Consider the following 10,810-nt stretch of genomic DNA (forward strand, 5'->3'; position numbering starts at 1 on the left):
GGGGCTAGCCCGGCGGCGGGGGACCGGAGGAGTGCACTGAGACTCCAGGGATGTCGGAGGGCGGAGTCCGCGGGGCGCTGGACCGGGCTGGGGACCCGCGGCCCTGCGCCCCGCTTCCCTCCCAGAGCTCTTCCGCGCGCGCCGGGGTGAGACGCCTGAATATTATTTTACGCGGGCCAAAACGGAGGCCTAGAAGGATGAAGGGAGCGACACAGAGCCCTTAGTCCTCAGCCGAGGTGGTGAAACTGGAAGCCAGGGCTGAATGGGCCCCAGGACGGTGCGCTTTCCCTCTCCAGGCACACTCTTCTCCCCCTCAAAAAAAGTGCGGGTCAGTTTCCATCCTTTATCTGTAGCCTAACCAGCAGGTGCGCTGTGGAAACTGAGGCCCACGGGAGGCGTGCGGCACGGTGAGGCCTCATCAGCAGCGTCCAGGAAGCAACCCACCGCCGTCACACGCACCCTGACACCGCCCCATCCCCCAGTCGAGACCACCTGACTCCAGCGCAGGCGGGCGTCGCCTGGCTCCTTGGGCTCCTCCACGTCCGCGCACCCTCTCGGGCCCAAACGGACAGAACATTAAAAACCGCCAGGGCTCCCTCCGTTAGGGTAGCGGAGGGGCAGGCAGGAGGATATCTGTGTGCTTCCAGGCTTGCCCAGACGAAGTCTATCCTAGGTACCTCGCTCCCCGCCCCGCCCCGCCTAGCCCCAGCGCTCCAGGGCCAGGCTTGCGGTGTCCGCGCCTCCTGGCAATTCTGAAGGAACCTGGGCTTCCGGGCAGGGTGCCGGGCAAACTCCCAGGAAGTGTCCGGTCTCTGACCGCGCTGGAAAGGACTTCCTCGTTGGGGCAGGTGTGGAAGTGGGCGCGAGTAAACCCTCGGCCCTTGAGGGAGCTCCAGGGAAGAGTCTGAGACCCTGGCACCCAGGAGCCTCCTGTAGTCCTCTCACCCCTGCTCGAAAGGCTCCAGGGAGGGTCCCAAACGTGGGGAGAGGGTGGCCTGTGGGGCAACCTGGGTGTATCTGAAGGACTGGTAGAGAGGTCGGGGAGCTCGCTGCTGCCTACCTGAGCCGTGCGATTCTCAGCCCCCGCGCTCCACGACTCGCGCCGCCAGCGGTCTTCAAGCCCCACCTGTTGCCCACCCCTCAGCCCGCCTCCGCCCACCCTCCCCACCCCGTACTCCCACCTCCACAACCCCAGGAAGTGACAGATTTCTTTTTTTTTTTATTAAAAACAAAACAAAAGTCACGGATACAGGGTGGTCTCCCCAAACAGGCTCAAGGTGGTCTCCATCTCGTGAGTCAGTTGTCGCCCTTTTTAAAGTGCTGTTACATCAAGAGGTTACAAGAAAAAATAGACAAAACAAAACCCAAAGGGGAATGCAAAACGGGACTGGAAGCAGGTCCAGGAGAAGGAAGCAAAGTAACTTACAGCATAAATAAAACCGAACCCAATACTGAACCAAGAGAGACTCACAGTACATTTATATCCATTGCACATAGCCACTTTGTCATTAGGAACAAGTTTCAGAAGTGGACGGGACGGGGGGGATGAGGGGAGCGCGGGGCCAGCGCCAGCGAAGTTGCTACATTGTGTACACAACTGGGGGTCCGAGGCTGTATGAGGTGGGGGGAGGCCCCCTTACCCCTTTCTTACCCCCTTCGGTCCATTTAACCCCATGAGGTCCGATGCCCTGGAGTTCAACCGTGGGGCGAGGTGGTATTTACACTTGGAAACGGAGAAGGGGCCCTGGGCCGAGGCGCCCGGGAGGAGGGCGGGCGGGCGGGAGGCTGTATTTACATCGGTCGTGTCCAAATGGCTTGTTCCTCGCTCTCGGCCGCCGCGGCCGCGGGTATTTACAAGAGAGCAGCATGGCTTGAGGGCGCGTGGGCGCGGCCGGGCCGGCCCTAGGGCAACAGCGGGGGCTTGAAGGAGCAGTTGCCAGTGCAATGGCGGGGCGTCAGCATCTTGCAGGAGAAGTGGTGCAGGGCGTCGTGGGCTTCTGGAGAGACAGTCAGGCGGGCAAAGCTGGGCACCTCTCCTGCCTAGCCTCGCCGGGGAGGCCTACCCTCTTAGTCCACTCGCCTCCTCCCCTGCCCGCCCAGGTCTCACCCACCCCCTTCCGGCTCAGGGGTTATCAAGTGAGCGCATCAGAAAAAGGTAGGAGGCTAGGAGTGAGAACCTTTGGTGGTTTAGAACCACTGCTCCGGTTCAATAGCCCCATTATACAGAAGAGGAAACTGAGGCACAGAAAGAGGGAAGTCAATCTGCCCACGGCCAGATTTGGATCCCTCGGCAGATTTCCCAATGCCCAGGGCTCAAGGGGCTCTTTCTCCCTATTCTATCGTTCTAGAATTATTTCGGCATTAAAAAAAAAAAATCCCATTTCCCTCCTTTCAGGTAGACCTGGCCTTCCCCTCTCACTAGCCCCGCCATTTACTTTTTCATTCATTCACTCACTCATTCATTCACTGGCACAGCCAGAGCCTGGCAACCCTATCTTTGTTCCCCGGCTTCCGCACCTTTTAATTTCTGCTGGATAGCATAGCGCGCCTTCCGCTCTTGATCGAGTTCGTTACACAGAGTGTCTGGAAGACATGGGGAGGGGCCAGTGAAGAAATGAGACCACCCTCTAGCCGGCCGGGGTCACAGCCTGGGCCTCACCCTCTCCCCAGCGCTCAGCCCCCTCGAAAAAACAAATCCGGGGGACCGAGGGAGGGAGCATCAGTGCTCCAAACTGCAGCCTGGCGGAGGGAGGAAATGGCCTGGGATGGCGCTTAAAGGCAGACGGATCTAACCAAAATTAAAGCAAACTTAGGCATTACTTCCCAGGTAATTTTACGCCTCGATTTTTAATTTAGAAACCATGGAAATTGCCGCGATAAGAAGTTCAATCACTCCATGTAATGATGCCTGCAAGCCGTTTGCTGGGCTCGCTTGCCATTCTGAGGCTAATCAGAGTATACAAAGGATATTAAATAAAAAAAATAATTGTTAAATTACCTTCAATTTAAATCCAAATGACTGAGCCAACATTGCGGCTCCTGCCAGACGAGAGGCAGTTACGGCCCGTGCGCGCGCTCACCTGACTCCCGTCTTACCTCTGACAATTTGCAGCTGTTGTACCATTTCTTCTCGATAAGCCAATTCCCTCTTCATTTGATCCTGAAAATTATCTGTGCAAATTGATTAAGTGAGAGCTGTTAGGCACAGCCCCCTCCCTCGGCCCCATTTCCCCACTCCCCTCCCCCACCCCCACCCCTTCGGTCTGCGGCCTAGCGGGAAACCCTGGAAAAGGAGGGTTCCGCGGCTCAGGCAGGGCGCGCAGCCGCAGCTGCCAGTCCTGGGGTCCGGGGGCGTGCGGGAAGAAAGCTCTCGCGCTGAGGTGGGGTGAGGTGGGCCAGGAAGGGGGTACCTTTGAGACTCTGAAATTCTCGCTCCAGCTTCTTGCGGAGCTCCATTTGCTCCAGGAGCAGTTTTTGCAATTCGTCTGCGAAGGGCCGAGAGTGTGAGGTAAAGGAGGGTGTGCGGGACTCAGGCCCCCCTCCCCAAGGCGCTGCAGGTCCCGCCCTGGCCAAGAGCCCTGAGATGGGAGTGGCGGAGTGGTGGGGCCTGGAGGCACAGGCCCTCCGCACTGTTTTCCCATTTGCTTCCAAAGAATCTGGACGAGGAAAAAGGGCCAGGAGCTAGGTTGCCCAGGAGAATTAAATTCAGGTTTTGGGCTTCTAGGCTCATGCTAACCAGCATGGCATCTGATTTAAGTTGTTCCAAACTCCCAAACCTTAGAAGCTGGCCCAGGACTTGATTTACCCCTCCAAATGACACACCCCATTCCTCCCTTCAACAATACAGAGCTGGGTGAATCTTGTCAAGGACTTGGTCCCCTGCCCTGGAAAAATACATATTTTCACAACAGTTTGTTCACAATTTCAGGGGGTCTCAGGACCCCAAATCCATACTAAGGGCCCTCATATAAAGCACCAATGATTTGAAAGTAATTGCATAGCCTGTTAAATGTGTAACCAGGAAGAGTGGAAGACCACCACTGCTTTTCCCCCCTTCTTACATCAGTTTCCAAGGCCATCCCTGGACCGTTTGAGGGCAGGGTGGTGGATAGCGGGTGGATGTGGAAGGCACCGTTAGTGCCCTCAGAACTAGCTACAGAGGAATGGCAGGGGCTGCCCTGACCAAGGAGCTATTGGTATCCAAGTCCTCCCTGTGGGGGAGGCTCTCTGAGAAATCCCACCCCTAGCAGGTGCTGAGGAAACACAAAAGTGGGAGGTAGCGGAGCAAAGTGGGGTTAGAGGCTCCCATCCTCTGTGCCTCAAGCCACATGCTCCCCCATTGCAGATGAAGCAGCTACCCCAGGATCCCATTCCAAAAACATGCTCCATCCCCACCCCATTTAGGGTGTATTGAGGTGGGGCCAGAACGCCTTAATTCCAGGAAAAAATTAACCTCTCAGACTCCTAAAATAAATGCCTCTTTGCAATCTTGCTTTTCAGAAAAAGTCCTGTGTTCCAGTGAGGTTGGGAGACCCACATTGCCCTATCTGATTGTCATATGCATCAAGTTCTGAGAATTATTACTCATTTCTCTTTTTTGCTGGGTTCTTCAGACAGGCTAGCCTCAGGAACCCAAACTTCTAATGAAACTCTAGGGGTTTGGTTCACTCTCCCCACCCCACCCCCTCCCCATACCTCTGTGCCAGGACAATGTGTCCAGAGGATTATCCTTTGCACTCAATGAAAACGGATTCCCCAAGAGCCCTGCCTTCCCATGCACTCCCTTACAAGAAGGGTTCATCTCCCCGAAGCACAGCGTACCCCCATTTCACAGATTTAACCTCACCTCTGGCCAGGTTCTCGATATCTTTCTCCACTAGCTGAGTTCCTGTGACATCCAAGGTGAGCCCATCTTCACCTGGGATACAAGGGCAGGTAAGAGGGGTTCTCTCCTGGGAGAGGCCTTGGGAGGGGAAGGATGAGCTTTCCCGGAACCGAGCTAAGTCAGGGAGCTACTACAGACCTTCTACCTTTAGAAGAGTCAGTTACAGGCATCCAGTATTACCTACCTTCCAAGCTATCATTTTAGAGGGTGACCCACTGAAGGAGAGTGCACCCAGGGAAGGTAGGCTATCTTAGGGCAGGAAGTACATACCCTTTGACCTGCTTCATGTGGGTGACGGTGTCTCTCATTTCCTTTTAGTACACCCCCTTCGCTTCCCCCAGAAGAGCCCCAAACCCACTAAGGAGGAAAGCCCTGGCCTGCACCTCGCGGGCGTGCTGTTTAAATATGTATCTGCCAGTCGCACAAGGGGACCAGCAGCCGCTTACGTTTGATCGAAAGCCTTCCTCAAAAGCCAAGCCCAAACCTGTGTAAACCTGGGAGACGTGGGCCCCGGCTTCCGGGTGGGGTTGGTGCGTGAGGGTCCTAGGGCTCACCTCGGTCTGTATTTGCGGGACTTGGCTGGGAGATACTCCTTTGGTCTGGATAGGATTTCCTCGTTTCCAAATCGTCGGCGGTCGAGTGATTGTCTTCCTTATCTGGTTCTTAAAGGCAATAAACCGAGTTTCAAGGAGAAGCAAAGAAACCGTGACCCCGATACGGCCAGAGCTGCTACGGTCGGGGCGCCCGAGCCCTAATTAAAAGCGTCGTGGCCGCCGCTGCTTCCCGGCTGTGCGCCTGGGCTTGCACCCTCAGGCTTTGGGCCGGGCACCCCTTCCCCCGCGCGCGGTCTGCTCATCCCGCGCTCCACGCCCCCTCCCCAGCCCCTCGGAAAAGAACAAGACGAGCAGCCGAGCCCACCAGGGACGAGCGACCTACATCGCGCGCAGATACTGGGGCACCGCGAGCGCGCGTGGCCGCCGGGTCTGCCCGCGCCGCCCCCGCCGAGAACGCGGCCCAGGCTGCGAGCCGCGCGGGGTGGCGGCGGGGGAGACATCCTTTCGGTTCGGCCTGCCGGGATTTCCGAGGCCCTCAGCCCCTCCTCTTCGAGCCACAGGGGCCCGGCGCACTTGCTGGTCTCCCCCCGGGTTGGGTCGCAGCCACCGCGGGCTCTTCTCAGGTATCCAAGCGCGCAGCCAAGCTCCCGCAACCTCCGCCCTAACCTGGCTTGACCACAGAGGACCTCGAGGCCCCAAAAACTTGGCGAATAAATGAGAGGACTGGAAAGAGGTGCCAGGCGTGGTTTTAAGAAGGATTTTATGAGGTGTATGTGAGCGTGTGTTGTGTGGTGGACAGGGAGGTTTGTTGTTAAGTGACCAAACGATGGAAGTTGTTAGTTCTCGCTTAGCTTCCTTTCCCTTTCTTTTTCTTTCCCTCTCCCTGTTTTTCTCGCTTCCTCTGCCTCTCTTTTTCTCCTCTCATCTTCCCTCGCAGCAGCACCCCCCCCCCCCCCACACACACAGCCCTGTCCCTCCGCCCGCGGTCCCCGCGTCACATTGGCCAGCGACCTCGGCAGGGGGGCTGAGGGGCGTTACCGTGGGCCTCGGGGGTGCAGAGGTAGGAGGCCGCGGGCCCCAGCGCCGCTGCCGCGCTCTTCACGTGCTCGTCCCGCTCTGGCGCGTACACCTGCGGCGGCCGAAAATGACAGGCGGTTAGGGGTGTGCTTGTAGCGGCTCAGGGTCCCCCAGCCCTGGCCGCGGCCGAGGGGGAGCCCTGAGAGGGAGGCGGAGGTCAGCTAGCCCGTGGGCCCCGAGGGCCCTGGGCGGCTGTGACACACGCGGCGCAGCCTGGCGCCCTCGGAGGCCACAGCAACGTTGTAGTTTCAGGGTAATTATTAGCGCCCTCGAGAAAATTATCAGAAAGACACAGCGGCTCTCAAGACAAGAGCTGTCCAAAGCCGCCCCCCCCCCTTTGCCCACCTCCTTTTCGGCATCTTCCCACCAGCCCACGCCCAGTCCCCGCATAAATGACGCTTTTTGCATCCAGCTAATGATTTGTGTTTTAATAGACCCAATGGAAATAAATGTACAGGTGTGTGCACCCACTTTCAAAAGGCCAACGACTTCGGCTTAGTTGCACAGCTTCCACCCGAACCCGTGGTTCAGACAACTTGAGAGCCCCTCTCCCGCCCTGCACGCCATCTCGACAGCTGCTACCAAATGAACCCTGTGGTTCCCCAGGCCGGAGTTCAAAGGGACTCAGAAAACTACAAGTTGAATCTTCCTCTGAAGATTCCGGAACCCCGCACTGCTGGGGCCCGGCTTGAGGGAGAGGCGGTTCTCTGTTCTCACCAGCCCCTTCGTCCCCGGGACTCTGATCTCCATCTGGGCGAGTGTGCCACGGCCCCGGCTTCGCAAGCGCTTTTCTGTGGCTTTGGGTCCCTTTTTCTGCTCCCCGTTCTTTCCCCAGATCCCTTTTATTTCTGTGTTACTGAGGTCCCGGCCTGTCTCTGTGCCCGCCCCCGCTCCCAATCAACAAAAACACTGCACACTCGTTTCTCAGGCCTGTCTCCCCCACCTCCGGATTTTCTGAAACCCTCACTCACCGGGCCGAGGGGGTCCCAACAAGTTCCACAGCGCTGGGCCTACTCAGAGCGGCTGGGGCCTACCGCTTGCACGCCCGCTCAGAACATAATCCCCGTCCCTAACTTGTCCAGTGCCTGCCCCACATCCCGAAGGTGCCGAGGGGTAAGCGGGGAGGCGCCACCAGCAAGGCGGGCGCGGGGCTCACCTTGGCCGGCGCGGGGCCCCCCAGCGGCCCGCAAGGCTCTCGCAGCTCATAGCCGCCGCTAGGCGGGCTCCTCTCAGGTCTCCGCACCACGTCGTCGGCAGCCTGGTCCCCAAATGTTGACCTGCTGGCTGCGGGCAGCCCCGGGCGGCGCCGGGAGCGGGGGCTGCCGCCATCTGGGGAGTCTGTGGGACCGTCGGCGCCCGAGGAGGTGGTAGACGGGGGCCCTACAGGCTGGTCCGCGTCCTGGCCGCCTGCCGTGCTGGGCGCACTGGGTGCTCCGGGATCCGCCTCGTCCAGAGCGCCCTCATCCTCGGGGAAGCGGTTGGACTCCACGTCCACCTCGGGCTCGTCAGCAGTGTCCACGTCGGGCGAGGCGGAGTGGTAGCTGGAGCTGCCCTCGCTCAGAAAGTCTGGGCTCACGTAACCGCCGCCGGACCCTGCGCCCGGCCCTGGCCCACGAGCCGGCCCGGCGCCATACGCGTCGCGGGCGCTACCGTAGAGCTTGGCGATGCTCTCGGCGTCTTTGACCACCGGTCGGAAGGCCGACACGTAGGAGCCTTTGCGTGCAGGCGGAGGAGGCGGAGGCAGTGGGGCCAGGGGCGGCGGCAGCGCCTCGTCCGCGCCGTCCTCGTCCAGCGGCCCGCGGGACAGCGCGCTCGGGCAGCGCTCCTCTGAGCCCAGGCCGCCCTCCTTGGCCGGCTCGGCACCGTCCAGGGACTCGGGGCCGCCGCCGCCGGCAGCCGCCGCCGCCGCCGCGGCCGCCGCCGCTACAGCGGCCGCCACCGCCTTGGCTTGGCTCTGCGCGGCTGGATAGGGCGGTACCGGGAGGCTGCCTGCCGCCGGCCAGAACATGGGAAACGTCGGGTACACGGTGGCTGCGGCGGCCGCTGCAGCCACGGCCGCTGCGTCCTTGGCTGCCCCAGAGGGCTGGTGACCCCAGAACATGGCGCCGCCACCAGGGCCAGGGCCTGCCCCCGGGGGCAAATGGCCGGATCCTGGCCCGCCCGCGCCTCCGCCAGTGCCCGCGCCTGCGCCGCTCCCGGTGCCTGGACCGCCCTTGGGCTCGCCTGCACCTAGCACCGGGTCGTCTTTTTTGGGGCAGAGGCCGAAGGCCGTGGGGAAGCCATAGGGGTGAGGGAAAAGCGGCGGGGGCAGTTTCTGCAAGAGGCCAAAGCCCTTGCTGGGCACTGGGATCACTGGGTAGCTGCGAACGCCGGCGCCGCCACCAGGCCCTCCAGGGCCCGCCGGGCCGCCGGCTCCCGCCGCTAGACCAAGTCCCCGCTGCGGATGGGGAGGAGGCGGCCCAGGAGGTCCGGTAGCCTCGTCTTCGCCGCAGCGCAGGCTTTTGTGGGGCGGCGGGCCTGGGGCCATCTCTGCGCCACACCCGGGGCCGCCCCCGCCGCCAGCACCGCCCTTCCCCTGCCCACCCGACCCGCCATTAGCACCGCCGCCGCCGCCTCCTTGCAGCGAGAAAGTCCGCTTGCGCGTGCCGCCATTGAACATGGCCTTGACGTCCTCCCAAGCGTGGCTCAGTTCATCTGTGGCCGACTTGTCACTGAGTTTGAGGTGACGGCGCCACGAGTTGAAGTTAGCGGCGTCGGGCTGCGTATACTTGGCGTCGGGTGTGCGGTGCGAGTGGAAGATGAACTTGTTAGGCGAGAAATACATGCTGCAGTAGCCGCACTTGATGCACTTGGCACGCGAGCTGTTGTAACGCGCAGGGATGAAGCTGCCACGCGAGCCCCACGCGCACTCGTGCACCACATCGAAGGCGAAGTTCTCGGGCAGCTTGGGTGGCTTGTGCTCGCCCAGGAACGACTTGCACAGACGTTCGGCCTCGCGCTTCGTGATCATACCGCAGCGGCGCGAGGAGATCGGCATGGCCCCAGCCCGACGCAGAATCTCCAGTTGCACGGGCGTGCACTGCACGCACGTGATGCCCAGGGCCACACGGCGGTTGTGGATCTCATTGTAGCTGTAGTTCTTGAGGAGAGTGTTGGAGATCTGTGCCAGGCACAGGCGTTCCTGGCCGTCGATGACCAGAGACACGATAGGCACCCCGTACAGCGACGTCTCGCCCACCTGGTTGGGTTTGAGAGCGCTGGAGCCTGAGTAGGGTTGCAGCTCCTGTTTCGAGTTGGGTGAGGAGTTGCCCTCGCGCCCCGGCCCCAGCTGAGTGGTGAGAGCCTCCATGCCGCCGCTCCTATGAAACAGAGAAAGTAGAGAGCAGTTGAGCCATTTTCAGCGCCACCATGGCTCGGCCCGCCCAGCTGGGCGCACCGAGTTGGGCGCGCCGACAAACTTAGCCACGGGGAGTCCAAGCTCATTCTCCCCTGGACGGGAGCCTTTTGTTATTCAGACACGCGCTGGCGCCACAACAAAAGCCCCTGGGGTTTGGGGGGAGAAGAAGGGGTAATTGAGACCTCAGGATTGCCCCGGCAGCTCGGAACCCAATTTTGTTTTCGGATTGTGCAGGAAGTGGGGCCCAGAGACGGAGAGTGACTTGCCCAAGGCCACACAGCAAAGCCATTGCCTAACCCAGGGTTCGTAACGTCCAGATCCTTGAGCCTTTGGCTACCCTTGATGCCTGCCCTACCCGCCCGGGTCCTGAAGCCCGGACTTCGGGGACAGGCTGCCCCTCTGCTCAGTCGCGCATGCACGCGGGCGGGCGGGGAAGACGCAGGGAGGGGTACGGACCGGGGGAGGGGCGGTCACTGCCCATCTCCAGACAGCAGGGGGCGGGGGGGGTGGGCAAGGAGAAGGAGGAGGGTCTCGAGGCCGTGGCGGGGGCGGGGGGTGGGGAGGGAGAAGAGGCTGAGGCGACCGCTGTTCGCGGTGCTGAACCCGACTCTCAAAAGCATGCTGTGCGCGCCCAGCCCCAGGGCTGCCCCCACCGCACCCAGTTCCGTGCGGAGCAGGCTCCCTGGGATAACAGCACTGGTTTCCACAAACCCGAGCTTCTTCTCTCACGCCCGGAGCCTCGCCTTCGTTGAGCAGAAAGGTTCCGGTTGGATATACACACCGTTTTCTTTCCAGCCATCAGTGGGACCAGGGTCACGCAGTTCCTATCCATATTTTCTGCATTTTTAGCTGCGTTCCAGACCAAAGCTGGTTTCCATCCGGGTCAGCGCGTGGGGA

The 10,810-nt window shown here is 60.7% G+C and overlaps 1 protein-coding gene across 1 annotated transcript; it reads right to left on the reverse strand.

Annotated features, from left to right (window-relative positions):
* Positions 1-1,208: 1,208 nt before the first annotated feature.
* On the reverse strand, positions 1,209-9,985 carry SKOR1 (SKI family transcriptional corepressor 1). Its single transcript, XM_027067614.2, has 8 exons — positions 7,673-9,985; positions 6,478-6,568; positions 5,440-5,547; positions 4,847-4,918; positions 3,411-3,485; positions 3,097-3,171; positions 2,518-2,583; positions 1,209-1,997 (listed from the first exon to the last, which is right to left on the reverse strand). The coding sequence occupies exons 1-8, from the start codon at positions 9,863-9,865 to the stop codon at positions 1,903-1,905; spliced, it is 2,775 nt and encodes a 924-aa protein (XP_026923415.1). The 5' UTR covers positions 9,866-9,985; the 3' UTR covers positions 1,209-1,902.
* Between the last annotated feature and the right edge of the window lie 825 nt (positions 9,986-10,810).

This window comes from Acinonyx jubatus, chromosome B3 (assembly GCF_027475565.1).
Source record: "Acinonyx jubatus isolate Ajub_Pintada_27869175 chromosome B3, VMU_Ajub_asm_v1.0, whole genome shotgun sequence".
NCBI lineage: Eukaryota > Metazoa > Chordata > Mammalia > Carnivora > Felidae > Acinonyx > Acinonyx jubatus.